This window comes from Nelumbo lutea, chromosome 7 (assembly GCF_056320005.1).
Source record: "Nelumbo lutea isolate HS-2025 chromosome 7, American lotus-T2T, whole genome shotgun sequence".
Lineage (NCBI taxonomy): Eukaryota > Viridiplantae > Streptophyta > Magnoliopsida > Proteales > Nelumbonaceae > Nelumbo > Nelumbo lutea.
In genome coordinates, this window is record NC_142690.1 from 20,499,879 (window position 1) to 20,520,886 (window position 21,008).

General features: G+C 36.3%; 2 protein-coding genes across 28 annotated transcripts in view; one reads left to right on the forward strand and one right to left on the reverse strand.

Moving 5' to 3' along the window:
- OVA4 (Nucleotidylyl transferase superfamily protein) overlaps window positions 1-3,224 on the reverse strand; it is an 83,243-nt gene extending 80,019 nt beyond the window's left edge. For 18 of the 24 annotated variants that reach the window (XR_016102121.1, XM_088954172.1, XM_088954162.1 and 15 more), the window contains exons 1-3: window positions 3,007-3,221; window positions 2,784-2,924; window positions 896-983 (exon numbers count right to left, since the gene is read on the reverse strand). Coding sequence is in view for 22 of the 24 variants with exons in the window: in XM_088954172.1 (XP_088810298.1) it covers window positions 896-983; window positions 2,784-2,924; window positions 3,007-3,074 (297 nt within the window). In the remaining 2 variants the exon portion in view is untranslated. Of the gene's footprint in view, window positions 1-895; window positions 984-2,783; window positions 2,925-3,006 lie in introns of all 24 variants that reach the window. The other 6 variants (XR_016102122.1, XM_088954182.1, XM_088954180.1 and 3 more) reach the window with 2 other exon arrangements.
- Window positions 3,225-8,015: 4,791 nt separating this feature from the next.
- SAC3C (SAC3/GANP/Nin1/mts3/eIF-3 p25 family) lies at window positions 8,016-19,591 on the forward strand. 4 transcript variants are annotated; one of them, XR_016102446.1, is made up of 10 exons: window positions 8,023-8,300; window positions 9,401-9,501; window positions 13,693-13,914; window positions 15,954-16,175; window positions 16,278-16,363; window positions 16,548-16,644; window positions 18,375-18,467; window positions 18,577-18,731; window positions 19,143-19,274; window positions 19,352-19,591. XR_016102446.1 is itself a non-coding variant. In XM_088955673.1 (9 exons), the coding sequence occupies exons 1-9, from the start codon at window positions 8,069-8,071 to the stop codon at window positions 19,177-19,179; spliced, it is 1,245 nt and encodes a 414-aa protein (XP_088811799.1). In that variant the 5' UTR covers window positions 8,021-8,068; the 3' UTR covers window positions 19,180-19,509. The 4 variants fall into 4 exon arrangements, 2 of the variants coding, with proteins under 2 accessions (XP_088811799.1, XP_088811800.1); XR_016102447.1 differs by having other exon boundaries at window positions 8,016-8,300; window positions 16,548-17,629; window positions 19,143-19,436; XM_088955673.1 differs by having other exon boundaries at window positions 8,021-8,300; window positions 19,143-19,509.
- Window positions 19,592-21,008: the final 1,417 nt, after the last annotated feature.

The following is a 21,008-nucleotide window of genomic DNA, read 5'->3' on the forward strand; positions in this document are numbered from 1 at the left end:
AGTGAAACAATAGAAAATTTTCCAATACCTTATTCAGGCAGGAGACAGCACTCCTACCATTGACCCATTAGTCCCTAACAAGGATATTAATCCCATGGTTCTCCCTATTAAAGAAATTTCTGTGATTACTAAAAGTCATAATCTAGATTTTGGAGCATCTCCTTCAACTAAGAACTTTTAATCTTCAACATAAAAATCAGAAAAGAAAATTCTCGTATTTATCTACACCTTTTTGTCATTCAGACCACACCCAATGGCCTCTTCTCTGATTAGATCTAAACTAAAAGGTCAAGATAGTCAGAAACTTTGGATTTTATGTATTAAAAAAAAAAGCTTTCTTCGAGTTCAAAAGTTCCAAAAATGGCCAAGTTTAAAGATGAAGTTTTCAACCATTGACATCCAAATGCAGACAGGGGTCATGTTCTTGGGTGCTTCTGTTGCCTGTACAGTTATCTTGTTCCTGAATTATAACAAGAAGCACGCCTTGTTGAGACCTAAAATCTTACCATGTATTAATGCTATGGAGTTCGAAATAAGGACATCAAAATATAACTCCACATATTCACTTCTTGGGTTCTTCAGGATTTTATATATCATGTCCATTTATTTCCTAATAAAATTATTTTCTGCTTATCAAGTTTTTGTATAGTAGCTTTCTCGGATAGCAGTTTTTCTTTCTCCTTTTTAATGCTTCTTACTGCTCCTGCACAGCTGCTTAATTATGGAGCATAAAGCGTAAAACTCGATCATTTTATTTATCAAATCAAATTTAGCGATGGAATGAATGACACCATTGACATGATAACAAAATTGAAACAAGGGACAACACAACACATTAATCTTTGGAAGTTTGTAAGGAACACTTCATGAAATAGATTGTGGGGAACTCATAGACCTGAAGAGAAATCCAATTTTTAATGGCACCAAGATAGTTTCCTAGATGTATAGATCCTGTAGGCTGGACTCCAGATACAATCCTTTTCCTGTGAAATGAAGAGACAATAATAAAGGAATGAATATCTAATGAGTAATAAACATCTAATTGTATAGAAGGCTCTATACTTTTTTTTGTCATCTGATACAATACTTTTTTTTGTATAATTCATTTACATTGATCAGATATAAAGGCCACAACCCCTTTTCTAAAAAGTGTGGGGAATACATTTGGTTAAGAAGCAATTATATTAAACCTAACACCACCTAGACATACACCAAAAGGGGAAAAATAAGAACTGCAAAACTAGTCTCATTGCATTCATTATGTCAACAAGAATTTCACAAAATTGCAAGATGGTGGGGTTAGAATAATTCATTTGACTTTTAAATGAACAATACCTACAAGTATGAACATTAAGCCAAATAATATGCATCAAAATTCAGTTCAGCCAATTTGACAACTCGATGATTACAATCTAAAAAGACAAGCAAATAAAGTGAACCTCCAGCACAGCTTAGTCAGCCAGTTGATTCCACAGAACTGTGCTTGAGACCCATCTTCACTCACTAACCCTGTTTTCCCATCAAGAACAGATCATGGGAAACATCTGAAAATGTTCTTCTCTTCAAAATTGTAAACTTCAACAAGTTAGGGGTTGAACAACTTTTTTGTTTCATTTCTTTTCTTCTTCCCCCTTGTGAGCATTGTTTCAAAAGGCGTAAGAATATGCCTTGAGGTGAGGTGCACAGATTTTTTCTCAAGGCTTAAGCCTCTAAACTTTGATGTTAGGCTTAAGTGTCTGTCAAAATGAGGTTTAAGCCTCAAGCCTCAATGTGTGAGGCATAAAAAGCATAAGCCTCAAGTGTCAATGATTATTTAGTGATTCAATGGAATTTATATTATCCTTCTTTATAGTTCAAAATACGTGCAAGAAGCACTTCAATAATTATGGGCCAAACAAAAAGAGCAAACAAAAAACAAGGCAAATCAAGTTCTATTAGTTTGTCTTAGTGTTTTATAACAATTCAATGCAAAAGATGGGCCAATCAAGCTCTTAGTTTCTCTTTTTTTTATCAATAACTGAAAATCATTAATGCATTAATAATTCATAAACAGAAGATACAAATAAGGAGGAGATAAACTCAATGTGTTTCTCTTGGATAAATCAAGTACAGTTTGCTTTTCTTATTAGTTTAAATCTAACATCCCAAGTTTGTCATTTTTCCCATTTCTTTTCCTTGTAGATTTATTTTCTTTTTGCACAGATCAAATCAACTAGGTTTTTTCCTTTCTTATAAATCAGTCGTTTGAATCATTTGAGAACTTTGCAATGCGAAATGTGAAATGTAAAGTGTTTATGATTGTTAGTTGATTAATTATTACTTTATTTAATGTTTAAAAGTTATTACTTATTGCTTATAAACCATTTTATGGATATTTTTATCTTATGTCATTCTAACTTGGTACTATATGTTATTTTCATTATTTATAAACTTTAGTTGCTTTTTTTTTCTTAATTTTTTAGGCTTACGCCTCGTCTTTTTGGGCCATTACGCCTCAACTAAGCTTTCAGCCCTTTAAAACCTTGACCGTGAAGGAGACTTTTTTTATCAGTCGTGGAGGAGGGTCTAATGAAATGAGATAAACAGCACAATGCACAACTGCTCGGAATAAAACCATTTAAGCTCAAAAAAAAAAAAAAAAATAGCGTAAATTTCAATAAGTTGGTATTTTAAGCAGAAGGCAATCCTCACTAGACAGATTATGAAAAACCCACTAAAAATATACAAGAAATAAATAACAATATAAGTATAAGTTGTTCAAAAATGTGACACCTATCACTTACTTAACAGCTATGGAAGAAGTCTCAGAAGATTTGGGTTCAGAGACCGAAACATTACTACAATAGCATCGTAAAGTGGAAGCATAACGTTTATTCATTCGCCCCCATCTTTTCCAGTATAAATTCGGAATTCGACCGCTTGACCTGGAAATGGAAGGTGAGAGAGAGAGATGAGAAAAAACAGAAATAAAAAGAAAGATAAGAAAATTATGGAGAAAGAAGATACATTGGAGCTACGAAACGAGGGGAAGTGATAGATAGGAGCGAGAGGTGGGAGATAACAGAGCTACTCATTACGTGTATTCCTCTCTTCCTCTTGGGCTTGTAAAGAAGAATATATGGTGATTTTTTTATCCGGCGCGCGCGAAGGAAAGACACACAGACGGGAAGAGCAGGCCGAGTTTAGCACCCTTCGGTCCTCGCTAAGTCTCAACTCTCAACGGCAAGGAATTGAGGAAAGATCGTAGTATGGAATGAGAATCAATCTAGCCGTTGGTTAGAGCTAATATGACGTAATCATATAATTGGGAGGCTGGGAGTGTAAAAGTTTGTTTTTTATTTATTTGGGTAAATTACATATGCAAAAAGCATCCGGATCTTCTCCTCACACCGACCTCACAAGCACATTCCATCATGCATTATTAGGAACATCTTCCGTAATTATACGTTATTATTCATGAAAAATGTTTATACGTTATTATTCATGGAACATCTTCCATATTTATACGTTATTATTCATGATTCTCCTCACACAGTGCGCCTCACACTTACATTCTACCTCTAGACCTGTTCATGGGTCAGACTGGGCTCAGGCCAGACTTTCACTATGTATTAACAGATTTTTCTAAGGCCCAAGCCCAAGCCTGGGCCCAAGTCTGAAATTTAGTTCATACGGTTACTATTGTTAAAGCAACTGAATAGAGAGAGAGAGAGAAAAAAATTATAAAAAAAATAAAAAAAATATAAATATTAAATTATAAATATATATATATTTTTTAATAAATATTATATTATTTATATATTTTATATAATATATAAAATACATATTATATATTTTATAAAATATATAATATTGAGTTGGGTCAGGGTCGGGCTTTTTTGACAAATCTCAAGCCTGGCCCGAAACACAGTCGGGCTTACTGTGTTAGGCCCGTGGGCCTAATTACTTGACCAAGCCCGACCGGGGTGTGGGCCGAGCCATCGGACTACCCGACCCATGAACAGGTCTACTCACCGGAGATATTCCCAATGCACAATGGATGTGATTATTAGGCACCCATGTGTGAGGAGCAGAGTGAAATGCACCTATAAGCTCAGTGTGAGGAGGTGGAATCTGCTCTTCACAATTGGAAACATCTCCTCATGAATAATATGGTGAAAAGTACATCACGGTCAACTACAAAAATCTGATTTCCATTGTAATCCTATACAATTCAAAGTGACAATCACCCCCACTCTTAAATACCAATACATGCCTATGTATTGGCATCAATTCCGAGCCAGCATCAATCCCAACTCTACAATGGAGCTAAGAATTCGTAGAGTTTATTGAACAATCATTATCTATCCTGATAATAAATACAAGTGTGGGAGATATTCCGATGTACACTTGAGGAGTTGATTCTAGTGTGAGGCGCCCCATGTGAGGAGTAGATCCCAATTCTGATCTAGGGTGCTAAAAGATAGGTACGTACTCCGAATTCCTTAAATAGACGTCTCCGTGGACCCAGCTTTTAGTATTCCACATCATCGGAAATCAAGTGTGACTTTAAACATTCCAAAATCCTAAAATTACCATTCTTTCTAATTATTTGTGATAAATTTAGTGATTAATAAAAATAAAATAGAACCATTATTAAAATCCTAAAATTGTAATTTTCTAATATCCAAGGTTTTTAAATGGATCAACGATTTAGTAAGGTTTTTAAAATTGACCCGGATAACGAACTGGTTAGGGGTCCAGTTCCCGGGTCAAACTCCTGTTATGACAAAAAAATAAAAAAATTAAAAAACTGTCAAAATCATTGAACTGTTTGAATGGTTCAACCACCGAGGTCAGCGGTTTATTGATCAAATCAACGTTTTTTAGGAAAAAAAATCCGGTTTTTGTGAAAAACAGAACCTGACCAGTTTCTGATTTTCCAGTCCGACCATCCGGTCCAGTCCGTTTTGAAAACCATGTGATTTAGTTCACTTCTACTATATATGTTGCAATATATATTATTCTTTTCTAAGTTTTTGTAAAAAACGTTATGATCAATAATAACAAAATAGAGTAAAAGAAACATCTCTTATTGCTAGTAGTTATAGTTAGATAGGTTTTCAAAATATAAATATGGGAATTTTAATAATTTTATCCACGGGAGCCATGTTGCCCCCTATAGCCCATAAATAACTTCCCCCTTGGTGCCACTACCAGCAATTTTAATTTGATGGGGAAATTGATTGCAAAAAAGAATTCAAATCAACCCCCCACAATGTATTCATGTCCCACAGTACATCTCCGTCGTGTATTGAAAATATTTCTCGATGATGGCATCATCATTTCTGATATATCATTGGGAGGTGCTCCCAATACACGGCATGAATGTATTATGGGACGTTGTGGGGATGATTTGATCTCTCAAAGAAAAGTATTTGCTTGATCTAATATGTTCACAAAAAACATTTTTTTCGTTGCCATCCAAATATTGCATTCGTATAGCATAACACATCAACTAAAAAAGGAATGGATGGTTCATTTATCCACTGCATTGTCCAGAAATTAATCCAACTTGAGATGATGAAATGGAATGGTTACTATTTAGCTTTGTCTGGGTTGAGGCCCATTTGAACTTGGAACCAGATTGCTCATACATAAGGGCATATAAAGAACAAACGAGGAATTATTTCAAGGGCTTGTTGCCAAAAGGGACATAGCTGATCTTCCAAAGATAACCATGCAGAAGATTTGTCTTTGTGAGTACATCATCCCAGGGGGTATTCCAGAGAAGCTACCAGTTGAAGTGGCCTGCGTAGAGACTTACATACAGACGAGTTTACCATAAATTAGTGATAAGTTGGGGATATAGTGAAGTTCCCTTTTGGGGATTTAGTCCATATAAATTGGTATGTTACCAAATCCATGTTGGTTAAAGCACAAGAATGTGAGGGATATGTTAATGGTGGATATACATATTAACGAGTATTAAGGAGTTGTTGGTTCTAGGTAGACCTGTGTCATGGGTCGGGTTTCGGTTTGATGAATTCAGCCCAAAACCCAAACTCGAAACAGTGTAAAATTGGGCCCTGGCTCATGAATAGGTCTATTTATAGGTACAATTGTTATTGATTAGATCCATCACCCTCAAGAATTGATTAGTGCCTTGGTGTGATTGCAAAAGCCATGGGAGTGCCATTAGAGATGATTGTAAACCAAGGATCATGGAAAACAAAAACGGAGGTCCCATCCTTAACTAGCCATAAAAGATAACACTTCAGGCCCTGTTTGGTTTGCAGGAATAGGGGTCTGGAATCGAAATTGGAATGGGCTATTCCAATTCCAACCGTTTGGCTGGGCGGAGTCGGAATCCCATTCTCATTCTTATTGGAATAGCATTCCCCCATTTGAGGGAATGGCCATTCCCTGCCCCTCCCTTGGGAATAAAATATCATTCCTGCTGATTTTAATTCTCATTTCTATAACTAAATAAATTATGGAAATGGACCATTCCGATTCCATATGATTTCGATTCCAATTCCGACTGTAAACCAAATGGACCCTCAGTTATTTAAGAAGTAGTCCACGAGTCAGCTTCCACCTTAACGGACTTCTTTGTCCCTTTTTGGCCCCGAAGTTACTGCTCTTAGGAAAATATTTTCCTTTGATAATTATGCTCCAAAGACAATTTGGTGAAAACAAAAGTCTCTAAACTTATTGTATGCTCCAATTTGTAATTGCCCTAACGACCAGTTGGGGGAGAGTAAGTTAAAAGGTAAGATGAAGGGGTAGAACGAAATGTCTAGTTGGAAGGCATATTGGGACAGATTAGCAAAACAAACACAATGTCACTCACTCTTCCTTTTGCCAATTCCTTGCCTGTAGTTGTAGAAGACAGAAATCCACTTTCCATGTGTTAAATTATGGTACGGGTAAGGCTATGTTTGATTTGAAGGAAAAAGTAGGGAAAGGAAGGGAAAGGTAGGGAAACCTTTACAAATCTTGTATAGATTTTCCTACCTTTCCCTATATTTTCCTTCAAACCAAACATAGCCTAAATGTATGATGCATCCATGCCTCCATATTTTAGGAGCCCTGTGATATTCCCAATTGAGTTCAGCTACATACTTTGCAGTCCGGATCTAGTAAGCACAACAAAGTAAGTACATTAAATGAGCATTTGATAAATATTTTGACAACTGTCAAAAGTGGATATTAATCTTTTTCAAGGGTAGGTTGGAGGTATTATAAGGGACAAGTGTAAAAAAAAAATTCTAAGTGCTCATTTACGGTGCTTACAAGGTTGTGCATACTTGATCCTAACTTCATCCTTTGAGAGTGGCAAATTTTCTATACTATATCATTTGTTAATTTTAACGTGTATTAATCAATTATTATTTTTATTAATAATTTAGTTTTGAGTATATTTATTACATTCACAATTAAATTATTTTTAATATTTTATAATTTTAACAAATATTATAAATATATTTATTTTAACAAATTCATTATTTGTTTTTTTTTAATTTTATAAATAGAATCAATTTTAAAATAAACTATTAGCTTATAATTTTTATTTATTAATTAGTAATTTTATTTATGACATACTTTTATTAATTATTTTTAAATGAATTTGTATATTTGTTTTAATTTTATTAAATTTTATTGTTTATAAATAAACTTAAAATGGGGCTTAAGTTAATAAAAAGTAGTTACAAAATTAATAAATATTCAGTAGTTTTATTTTCTTAATTAATATAATCATACTTTCGTTCTAAAATTTATTTAGTTTATTAATAACATTAATCTTAATTTTATTATTTTCCATTCATCTTTTTATTTTCAAATGCCTGGGCCCGGGCTTATGTTTCAGGCCCTGGCCCGCAACCCGGGCTGGGCCGAGCCCGGGACCAGGATATAGCCCTTATCACACTATTACAGGTGCAAAGCCCGGTCCGGCCCACGTTCACCCCAAGGACCGACACAGTTCGTGCCCGGTGCACTCTCCACACCCCTACCTGTAGGTTGTTTCCTCTGTTTTTTTTTTTTTTTTTGTCAGTGTCGGTAAGAATTCGAGAAGAAAGGAACGATGGAAAAGGGTCGCAGAGAGGCAAAAAAGCCTATCTATTCTTCTTCATCTCCTGGTGAACAGAGGCGTCTTCGATCTAATAATTTTCATTCAAATCGGTCAGAAAACAATGCTCAAGTTTCAAAAAGAGGTAGCACCTGCAGTAGTAGTACCCTGGATGAAAACTACGACCAGAGTCAAGATTCATCCAATCTTCCCTCCTTGGTAGGAACTTGCCTCGACATGTGCCCAGGTAATTCTATTTATTTATTTGATGTTGTTTCTGTCTGTTTAGTTATGCACCTATTTCGGAAAGATTTGTTTTTGACATGGAATGGAGAATCAACGGGCCATTATGCAAAGTGTACACTTGAGGCTATGAAAAACTCATAGTTTGTTTGGAACCATCTACCTTCCAAATTTGGTCTTATTGCAATATCACTTGAGGCTATCAATGGACCATTATGCAAAGTGAACATTTGAAATAAGGACATACACATGGGATTTCAACAAACTTTATAAAAGACTATTTTTATGAATTTTCAAGAGATATGATGTTTTCCGGCTTTTGTGCTCTTCAAATATTTAAACTTGCTCAGCATACTTCTTTTTAGAGAAATATAATTACAATTTCATTTCATTTTGCAGTGTAGAAATATTTCTATATATCTGATAGTGTATAAAAATTACAAAAGGGAAAAGAAGAAAAGAAAGAACCTATGCTTATATAATGCAACTTCTAGTAATATGATTAACAATTCAAAAAATGTTGCTCTGAAATTGTTCTAGCATTGGAATGTTGCCCTTCCCTGATACATGTTCTTTATTTCTTTAGAAGAGATTGTTCTATTGTTTATTCCACTTCTTCTTGTTGTTCTGTTTCTCATAATTTTAATGAATTTCCTTCTGAGTTACTGATAAAAAAAGGAGATTGTTCTACTGTAGTTTTTACTATGAATAAAAGTAGCTGTATTTGAAAAAAAAAATCCTTTGGTATCTATTTTAACTATGGGTTTCACTGTAAGGGCATATTCTGCAGTTGCTTTAATTCTGTTTTCTGTGTTCTTTACTTTACCAAGACTTGTATAGGGGAGGGTGGCACCATCAAATTCCAGTTTTATGCTTTTGGGGTCTGTGTATTCTCACAAGAAAGCTTTTCCATACACCCAATAAATCTACCCTTAATTGTGTCATTGAAACCAAGCTTTATTAATTGAAATGTGTGACTAAGATGGCAATAGCATGTTCCTTTTAAATTACAGTTAGACATGTTGTAAATGAACATTTTCTATGCTTATTTTCTAGGTATATGGATTGATGCTTATTCTCTATTGTGATTGATTGTTAAAATAGCCAGGGAAAGGGCTCAACGTGAGCGTCTACGAGATTTGTCCTTGTTTGAGAGATTAAATGGGAATCCTGGGAGAACATCTCCAAGCCTTGCTGTCAAGAAGGTGAGTTATATCAACTTATTTCTTTATCCAGCATTTTAGCTTTCCTTGAGGAAATTCTCTTTGTTGTCAATAAAGCAATGGTGTTTCGGTCTGTTACTAGTAGTAGTGATAAAGGAGGATATGATATATGAACTGCATGGGGAAAAGATCCATCTCTATCTTCATAAACCTTCTATCTTACTTTTTAATCAATGGATCTTTTATTTTCTTGATCATCTCAAATTTTATGGGTCACTTTACTCCTTATTAATGCAATCCAATGTTTTAAAAGGCATGGGAGGCATGCGCCTGGAGATGTGCTTCTAGGTGAGGCACCTCCAGAACGCCTTGAGGCGTATGCCAGAGGCGCTGACACCTCTGAGGCATATGCCTCATACGCTTTTTTCATGAGGCATGCTAGAGGTGTACGCCTCATGTGCCTCATGCACACCTCATGTAAAAAGACAGAAAAAAAAAGAAAAAAAGGAAAGGAAAGGAAAGGAAAGGAAAGGAAAAGAATTACCTTGGTAGCTGATGTGTTCAGTCGAATTATATTCAGGGCTGATAGGGAAGATGTGATAAGGGGATGGAGAATAGGCACAAACCAAATTCCAGTAACTCATTTGCAGTTTGCGGATGACTTGATGATCTTCCGTGGTGGTGGTTTTAGTGAGAAGGTGGGAAATGATTAAAGCTTGAAGGAGTGTCCAATTTGAAAATCAATTTAGAAAAGAGCTGCATAGCTGGAGTCAATCTGGACTTTGAGGAGGTTGAGATTATTGCAGATTGTCTTCTGTTCTCCATTTCTACCTGGCCTTTGTCCTATTTAGGGCTGCCGTTAGGGGCAAACCATTGGGAGAGTAGGTTTTGGACCCCAGTCAGAGAGAAGTTTGAAAAGAGATTAGCTGTGTGGAAGAAAAATTACATCTCTTTGGGTGGGAGGATCACCTTGATAAGAGCTACCATCACAAACCTACCTACTTATTACCTTTATGTCTTTAGGATACCATATAGGGAAGGAAGAAACTGGAAAAAATTGATGAGAGATTTTCTTTGGGAACTGGGAGAAGGTAAAAAAGACCACTTAATTAGTTGGGATGTTGTGGGTAGAAGCAAAGAGGAAGGAGAATTAGGGCTTGGGAATGTTCTTAGAAAGAATTCAGCTTTGTTAGGGAAGTGGTTGTGGAGGTAGCCTATGGAGCGAAATAGGTCGTGGCATGAAGTGGTGAAGAATATTCATGGATGCTCAAAGAGTGGATGGGATGCTGGTGTTTCAAAGGGGGCTAACCTAGCAACACCATGGAAAGCAATTCACAAAGTTCTTCCGCAATTCCTCAATTGTATCAGGTATGATGCTTGTTCTAGTAATTTTATTCGGTTTTGGGAGGACATTTGGGCTGGAGATCTTCCCTTAAAAGACCTCTTTTTGTCCTTGTACTTCGTTTCTTTGTATAAAAAAGAGGTGATTTCAAAATTCCTTCCTTTAATTTTAAATTTTTTATCTTTGTCTTGGGATTTTGGTTTTCGTAGAGGGTTAAGGGAGGATGAAGTTGATTGTTTGTCTGCTCTTCTTGGTCTCCTCAATAAAGTTTGGTTGGATCCTTTGAAGCCTGATTAGAGGATTTGGGCCATTCACCCCAATGGGTCTTTTTCTTGTGGTTCCTTTTTTAATTTCTTATGCAAAACCTCCTCTCAACAAAGCCTCCCTTCCAAAGAAGTTTGGTGTAGGCCGGTTCCTCCCAAGGTTATGGCTTTGTGTTGGGAAGTGTGGCATGGTAAAGTAAGCACGATGGATAACCTATAAAAGAGAAGACCCTTTCTATGTATTTCTCCAAACTGGTGCACTATTTGCAAATCTCATGGTGAGGAATGTTATCACTTATTTTTATCTTGTAGTGTCACTGTAGAGCTTTGGGTTTGGCTTCTATCATTGTTTGGGTGTAGATGGGATATGCTAATAGAAGTAAGTACAATCTTTAACCCTTCTATGTTCTATTGGCCCCATAAAAGAGGAAGGAAAATGTGTGGAGGTGTGCACGAGCAGCCTTGTTACTGACAGTTTGGGAAGAAAGGAATGCCAGGATCTTCCAGGAAAAGGGGAGGAGCAGTTAGGCCTTGAAGGACTGCATTTTGTATAGGGCAATACATTGGTTAAAGACTTTGGATTTGTTTGATCATTTCTCCCTTACTGATTGTTGGAGGGATTGGTTATCAGTAGCAAGTTGTTCCTCCTCCAAGGTAAAGGTAATGACAAGCTAGGTCCCCCCTCCTCACAGTTCTTTGAAGCTGAATTTTGATGGAAGTAGCCAAGGCAACCTGGGTCCCTACGAATTGGGAGGTCTATTGAGGAATGAGGCTGGAGAAGCTGTCTTACTATACTCTGGCCCTTTAGGTGTTGGGAACTCTATTCGGGCAGAGCTGTTAGCTGCAATACAAGGAATAGTTCTTGCAAAAGAAATGGGTGTGGAGCAGTTTCTGGTTGAAGGGGACTCTAAGACAGTGGTGAACTGGTTAAATAATCCGGAGGATGTCACGTGGGATTACAAGAATGAGATAAAGAAATTCAAATGGCTGACAAGGAATATGTCTGTAATAGTACAGGGGGGGGTGTTGGGAGATCAGCTAATGCATTTGCTGATGTTTTGGCAAAACAAGGGGCAAACAGGGAAACATTGTTATGGGCGCAACTGTAATTTGTGTCTTTTTAACAGTCATGCACTTTTTGATGTAGTTGTTGTGTTTTCTGTATGGAGAGGCAGCACCTCGTGTCTCTCAAAGGGGATTTTTATGTAACCGATCATTGAATTAATGGAATATGACTCTTATCAAGAAAAAAAAAAAGAAAGGGAAGGGAAAGAAAAAGAAAGAAAGAGAAGAAAAAAAAAAGAGAAAAAGAAAGAAAAGGAAAGGGAAGGGAAGAAAAGATAAGGGGAAAGAAAGTGGGCTTGGGGAGATTATTCTGAACTATGTCTCATGCCTCTAGGTAGTGGAATGCCTCGCATCACGCCTCCGCGTTTTAAAACATTGCTGCAATTTAACTCATTCATGTTGTAAATTGCAGAATATGCTCACCCTAGTTGTCTGTGGAAGGTTGAGTGCTTGCAGTTTCTAACCCATTATATTGCAATTCAATTGCTCTTTAATGGTGGCTCAAATCTTTAAGCACATATCAGCAATTTGAGGACATTATATTGAATCTATGAAACACAAATTATGACTGTTCTTAGCTGATCAAACTTAGAAAATATAAACAAACTGAGAAGTGACAGATCCATCCGTCAGGGAGAGAAGGGAAATATGGATATGAGATTGGAGAGAGGGTAGCTATGGGGAAACATTGAAGAGGTAGAAAGGGAGTAATGATGCCATGGTATGGGTAGAGATAGGGGAGGGAGCTGTTGATTTGGGGAGGGCTTATGCTCTCAGGGCCAGGGGAGGGGTGACTTTTTTGTTCTGGCTGGTTGGTATAGCCACACAGATTCTGGTGTTTTTTCAGGTGTTAGTTTTTTCCGACTTTAGACTTTCTTGCGGTATGTTTTTGTATGATTGGTTTTGACTTTGTCTTGTAATGTCTGTGCTGTCTAGTGTGTCATTTTATAGCTGAGGCTTTGGTCTTGGTTGCTTTGGGGGTGATTCATGAAGCCAGTTCTTTTACTTGTCTCTCTGATGTGGGGTGGATCTGTATGGTGGTCCCAAATAAAGAGGTTAAAGTGGTGGAGTTTAAATAATACTAGTTTAACATGCCCTGATTGATGAAGGTGTAACCAAGGTACTAAATCTTGAATACTAGGTCTGAATGCGTAACCATGATAGAAAATCTTAGTTAGATGTCTGGTGTAGTAACTTTGTTTCTTTACTGGGTATTCCTGCAATAACCATAACCGGTAAGACATTTTTTTTCATCGTAATGCTGGTTTGTTTTGTGTAGAACATTCTTGTTCTGTTGATTATGGATCTCTTATTTCTTCAGATTGTATTTATATATTGCAGATTGTGTCTCTTTCGTTTATCACCAATATTTTATCATAGCAAAGTGCTCCTCTTTGTATGAAAGATGTCAAATAATGTTTTTGTCTTTCTATGGTATACCCAGGCATTAGGAGTCTGCCATTTTAATGCATGATAACATTAATACTGATACATATGCATGATCAAATAATGGTTGTATTTTAATGCATGATAACATTAGAGTTCATTCTCCATTTCTATTAGTTTTGCAGAACCATGTCTACTACACACATACAGGCATCAGATGTTCGGCCTCTTCCAGTGTTGCAGGGCACATTAGACTACCTTCTAAGTTTACTAGATTCTTCTGAGCATCCATTTGATGTAGTTCATGACTTTGTTTTTGACCGTACGAGATCTATACGTCAAGATCTTAGCATGCAGAAAATTGTTAATGATCAGGCAATCAACATGTATGAGGAAATGGTATGACTTCTCCAGTAGGAAGTTTTTCCACTTGTTTATACTCTTCTTCAATCTAGGGAACGGGGTTGTACAACTGTACAGGTTGGAATTATTGATTTGTGCGCATTTTATTTATTGGTTGAAGGCAATTTTCTCTACAGCACCAGATTCTAAAGTCAACTATTTACTCTGGCATTGAAGCTTCTGTGAATACAATCTAAATGATTAATTCTGCTCTTTAGGATTATTTTTTTTTCAAAGGCAAATGAAGTATGTGTCATATATGAGGTGCTTGCCTAGTTTTCTAGGCTCATGCTTGGATTAATTCTGATGGGTGCATGAGTGTCATCTTATCTTACTAATTTGCTCATTTCTTTTAAAGAAAATGGCAATACCTTTTCTGTTCGTCTCTTTTGATATGTTATGTCTGATCCAGAGTCATTTTTTACGATCCCTTTTATGTTTGATAGATAGTGTACAGTATTTGTGGGAAAACCCTAGCTCCCATGGGACTATGTTCTCCTCAAGTTGATCATCTCTCTCTCTCTCTCTCTCCCCCTCTCCCTCTCTCTCTCCCATGGGACTATCCCACTTATGCTGGTTATGTGATGCATGTTATAAACCTCTTCCTTGAGACTTGAGAGACAACCCCCTCCCCAAATACAACAGAGTTAGGTTGAATTGTATGTTGTTTTCATTGCTGTTTTTAAGAAAGACATGGATTTATGGACCCAATATGTAGGCTGGAGAAACTCCACCTATTCCATTCATATATACATTACATTTGAGCACAAAAGAATTGATACCTATTCACCCCTTGTTTATCCAATACAAGCCATACCACTTGCTGACCTTTGCACTCAATGAACTGTTACATCTAGTTCCTTCTCCGTCCATTTGATCTCCTTAATGGTTTGTCTATATTGCCATATTGCTTGGTTGAAGTTCTTTAGCCAACTAACTACCAATTTGGAATCCTCTTTAACCACTATTTTGGTGAAATTCATTGGTTTGCCAGCATCAAACCTCATAGAAAAATCAACAGGTTTGCTCTTAATGATTCCCAATGTCACTTGTTTTTGAAAACAAAGCTAAAATCATACCATTACCATCTCTAAAACCCTTCCTACTCGGAGGAACCTGGATTGCTGAAGCTACTTCTATAGTTCAATCAAAATTGAGCTTTATGGGATTATTTCTAGGTGGTTCCTGAAGCATTTGATTCACCATTCTCTTAGTAGACGAGTTGTCTACTGTTCTCCATCCTCAAAATATCATCCACGTAAAATGGGGCAAAGGTATCTGTGGTTTTTATCAAGTTCTCCACTCCTACCGTGATACTCAAAAATTGCTTCCTTATTGTGGCTCTTCCAATTAAAATGTCTTTGCATTATTCCTCTGTTCCCAAAACCTTCAAATGATTACTGCCTTGGTGCTTTCTTTTGAATCTTATAACAAGTACTAATTTTCTTGTGAAATATCTCCCAACAGAAAGCCCTAGTTTTATGGGGCATGGGTCTACTCCAAAGATTTTCTAACCTAGCCAATTATCTGTAGCTTTGCTTTTGTTGCCTTTGGGGTCTTGGGAGGCGTAGACTGGATATGGTCCTAAACTTCGGCATTCTTTTCTGCACAAACTCAGGCATTATTCTTTATTTGCTTCTAAGATGCATAATTCAGTTTTTCATTTGTTGCTTAGCTCCAGTCTTAATTTTCTTTTATTTGATGACCTTTTAAAATGATTAAGAGCATGTGTAATATATTGTTCATGTTCCTCTGTAGGACAATTGTTTACTGTTATATAGCTGGAAAATTTACTCCTTATCATTGACATAATATACACATACACCTTTTTTTTTTTTTTTTGAAGAATCAAGAATTTTTTTCATTAAAAGAAAAAGATTACATCCTAACACCCTTTTCTCCCCTTGGAATCCAAATTAATATGCATGTGTCCACTTGGCATTCAGTTGCTCAGGCAGACTTTAACAGATCAAAGCAATTGAAACAGATTCAATCATTGTGTTGTGACATATGAATTAATATATTTCATCTGACAGGTCAAATTCCATATAATATCTCATCACAAGCTTCTCAGATGTAGCAGTAATCCAAATATTTCTTCTGCGCATTACCTCAACATGGAGCAACTGACAAAGTCCCTCTTATCTCTTTATGATTTGTACAATGCCAATCGAAAGTTCAACTCCATTAACAGGAATGAAGCTGAGTTTCTTTCATTTTATGTTCTTCTTCATCTTGGCTTCAATGGTGAATCAATGGTCAGTGTCTATCTTTATTGCTGAACTATTCTTGTCTTTCTTGTTTGTGGCTGCTTCATTACCCTATTACTTCTAAGTTCTAGCTATGACTTTGGTTTATAGGGTGAGTCACTATCCACGTGGTTTCGCCTTCAACCCTCTTCTGTTACCAAATCAAAGGAAATGCGCTTTGCTCGGAAAGTCTTAAGGTAACCAACTTCAAATATTACAATCCATCTACTGTTACTATTTTTTAAAATATTACATTTCATCCATTGTTACTATTTTTTTTTTCTTTTGAGGTTTCTGTTTTAATTATTGGCAATGTTAAGAGTAGATCCAGCTTCGATATGGCTTTTGCCTATGCTGAGAATTTGTCAATTTCTATTACAGGTTCTTCAGAGTTGGCAATTACAAATGTTTCTTTAGTACCATAGCATCAGAGGCATCTTATCTGCAGTTCTGTCTTATGGAACCTTTCATCAATGAGGTTGTTCTCAATAAATGCATTGGATGTTTTGCAAAAAAGAAGACCTTTTATGTACCTGTCCCCTAAGTTCCTAATTGGTGTACCCTGTGTAAAGCAAGTGGAGAAAACTACTACCATCTTCTGATATCTTGCCCTTTTGTTGCTTGTCTCTAGGAAAAGTTTTTTGAACTTCTTGGTCACAAGTGGAGCTTGCCTATTTAGCTTGGAAGTCTCTTTGGACCAACGACTTTCAGTTGGCCAAAGAGAAGGGGTAAAATTTTGTGGAGATGTATCAGGGCTGTATTGATTTGGACAATGTGGGAGGAAAGGAATGGTAGAGCGTTCAACGATAAAGAAAGAAGTAAGGAAGCAGTGCCGGAATGCATATTATATAGAGCTATAATGTGGGCCAAGTCCCTAAAGTTATTTTTTGATTTCTCCTTTGATGATACATGGAGAAATTTGGAAGCTGTAGCTAGGAGTTCTACTACAAGGGTCAAACCTGTTGTGGGTTGGAAACCACCGGATGAAGGATTCATCAAACTGAATTTTTACAGCAGCAGTCTAGGGAACCCAGGCCCTGCTGGTGTAGGGGGAGTTTTTAGAAACTCTGAAGGTCATGTTGTTGCAATTTTTTCAGGTCCAGTTGGAGTAGGGGACTAAGTTTTTGCAAAGTTCCAAGCTGTCTTACAAGGAATACAGATTACCAGAGAATTAAATTATGACAGACTGTTAGTTGAAGGTGACTCCTAAACTGGTCATAGGGTGGTTGAAGGAACCTGGAACTGTTATTTGGAAATACAAAGAATATATGAAATGATTTAAGTGGCTGATCAGAGATATGACAATTCAGTCCAATGGAAAAGGCATTCAGCTAATGGGATGGCTGTTATTTTTTTGCAAAACATGGGGGGTGCATAAGTCTGAATTATTTTGGGCTCAGTGGTAATCTGTTTTCTGGCTGGGGCTGCATCTCACGCCTCTTCTGGATGTACCCTGTAATCATGTGATATTTCTTTCTGCTCCAAATAAATTTCTATCATTTATATAAAAAAAATTCTCTGACAAATCTTTCCCTGTGTCTTTTTGGTTACTTGATTTGTTTTATAGAAATTATAAGTTCAACAGTAGGACTTTTTTTCTGGAGAAGTATGCAATCTCTTAACAAGCTTATATGTGAATTGTATTATCATAGTTGATTCTTTGTTTTGAAAATTGGGAGCCATCCAAAGCATTGACGGTTATTTTTCCCATCATTAACCATTCATTATTCTCATGCATCTCATATTCTTGGACAAGTTTAATCTGCTTCATCCAGGTCAATATTGCTGTTGTCATTTTTTTAACAATGTTGTGAGACTTGAACCAGACAAAGTGGTGGTCCAAATGGTTTTTGGGCTGGCCAGTTCTTCGAAATGTTGACCTGGTCAATTTTCTCAAGAAACATGTATTAAGAGGTGTTGTAACCTCTAATATTTATTGTATTATGCTTATATAATGTAAATTAGCTTTAAAAGATTATTTGGAATCTTTTTTGTATTTTTTATTCAAGTAGCTAGATTAGTGAACCAGTCAGTTGAACTGTTTGATTTTTGACCCAGTGGTCAAAATGGTTCTACATCTGGTCTGAGTCTGATAATAATTAATTTTTAATCCCAATCTTTAGTTCTTTTGTAGTATATCTACTTTGTGCAGAAGATTAGTAGCTAACTAAAACTAATGATCTTTGTTCTTCTTCCTATCTTTAATAGATCCGAGTAGAGGCGATATCTTGTATCAATTATGGTGGATACAAGCTCCATCCATACCCACTAGAGCACCTATCCAAAATCTTAATGCTGAAGGTGTGATTCCTATCAACCTGCTTAACGTGCACTGAGAAAGTAATAAATAAGTTTTGTAATGGTTTCTGGCTCAAATTCTGATTCAAAGACCTGCCTTCGGACCCCATAGGAGTCAAATGTGGAGTCTTTATGCAAAGCATGTGGACTTGAAATCACAACAGATGAAGCAGGAAATAAACTCTTACCTACCAAGCAAACGGGTTTTTGTCGACCCAAAGGAGGCTTCCACAAATACAGCTTCTTGGATATCGAAAGGTTTCAGAGGTAACCTTAAACTGTGTAAATTTGATCACTCATTTTCTAGTCAGACTCAGCTAGAATAGTAGAATGTAGAATGGTAAAAACGTCATCTTAATTTAAACAATGAGAAATGATATTACTCATCTTCCATAGTATCTTCTATTGGAGGTTTATTATCTCTACCGTGAAGATATCTATTATTCCTCAATGTCCATTAGTGAAGTATTGGATGTCTCACATGTTATGTAATTCTGTGCTTTCATGACAATTGTGTATAATGAGGAGTGCATGACCCACTTGGTTTGATTGAATAGAAGATCCATCATATGACAGCTCTCTGTTAAACCTTATTTTCTTAATTAGATGTTCTTCTGAAACAATTTAAGAAGATGGTTATGCTGATTAGTATTGATACATGCCTTTTTTATGTTGCAGGCAAACTATGGTTAAACACTCAAGGATTGTCAATTGAAGACCATAGCTGGTTGTCTTACGGTCTCATCTTACTTCAGATTTGTAGATTGCATGAATTGTACAGATGTTGTAACATAGAGACTAATTAATGAGGTATGGGCTAATAAGCTATATGTACAGATGCATTATGAATAGACACGGTGGTTTATATCTAAATTCTGTTTTGCCAGGTATGGCAAGGATAAGATGTTGGTCGTGGAATTTATATTAAAAATGAATTGCCCGACTTGATATGCCCAGGAATAAGGGTATCAAGAGTTTGAAATTTTAGGTAGAAAGCAAATATTTGAAAGGTCTTTCTGCTATATTAAAATAGAACTTTGATCCAGCTTGTGATTTCTTGTGAGAAGCAAACATGGTATGAAATTGGGTCAATAAATGGTATTCCTATCTTCCTGGAATTATTGAAATTATTGAATTCAAACTATCATTGTTTTATTTTCATTCTATATTAATATATATTTTCTGTTGTTAATTATGGCAGTCCTTACCCTTTTTCTATTATTCATTGTTTTTTTGCAATTTTTGTCTATCCTCCCATTGTCATATTCCCGTACTTACTGAGATAGAAACTGATAGCTATGGTCATTGTCGTCTTATGTCCTTTGGACTATAGTACTTTGACAGAGGATATAGGTGGGTTGGAACAAGGTGGGCCCGGTTCCAACCCGATAGTAATCGGGATTTTTTTTAAGAACCGGAGCCGACCCATTTGGACAAGTTCTGGAACCAAAATTGCCACAATCGGTTCGGTTCCATCGGGTCTGACCCGATCCATTGACAATCCTAAATCCAACACGCTATCCAACCCTAACTAAACTCCTCCAACTCTAACCCAGCCCAATCTTCTTCCCATCCCTTAATCTCCTAGAACTTCTTAATTTTAGGCTCCGTTTAGTTTGCGGGACACAGGGGTCTGGAATCAGAATTAGAATGGGCTATTCTGATTCAAACTGTTTGGTTGGGTAGAATCTGAATTCCATTCTCATTCCTGTTGGAATGACATTCCCCCATTTGAGGGAATAGCCATTCCCTGTCTCTCCATTGGGAATGAGATTTCATTCTTGCTGATTTTAATTCCTATTCCCATTTGAACCAAACAGACTATAGGAATGGACCATTCTGATTCCAATTCCGGAGGATTTTGGTTCTGATTTCTATTCTGATTCCAACTACAAACCAAACGGACCCTTAGATCTTAACTCAACCTTTCACTACATATATTAATCCTATGTTTTATTAGCATTTGTTTATTGATGTTTTTATTGGTCCTTTAAGTACAAAATTCATAAAAAAGTGTTTGAAGTAATTATAATTAATTTATTACGAGTTATGGCTTATAAAGTTATAATAGATCTTTTATGGGTAGCAAGATATGGGTGGCAAAGAGAAGATAAAGAATAAAATATTCAAAAAAACATAAAATATGTTGTTAAGGATTTATTATTTCCAATTAGGATTAATTGAAGTGATTATCTTAAAAGAAATAAACGATAGTATATGATGAAGGTTATACAACTATCATGCATTTAAGCAAATAAATGTATGATATATCATATACATAATATGTACTATAGAGTTGGGTTCGGGTTGGGTCGGGTTACCTAAGGGGTCAATTCTAACCCAAACTCAACTTTTTCAGGTTAGGTTAGTGCTGGGTTTGGACCAACTCGTTCCAAGTTGCAGCTTTATTCTCTGCCCCTTCCTTGGGAATTAAATCCCATTCCTGCTGACTCCCATTTCCATTCCCATTCCTGTCTGAACCAAATAGAGTATGGGAATGGATAATTCCGATTCCGATTTAAAAAAATTTTGATTTGATTCTGA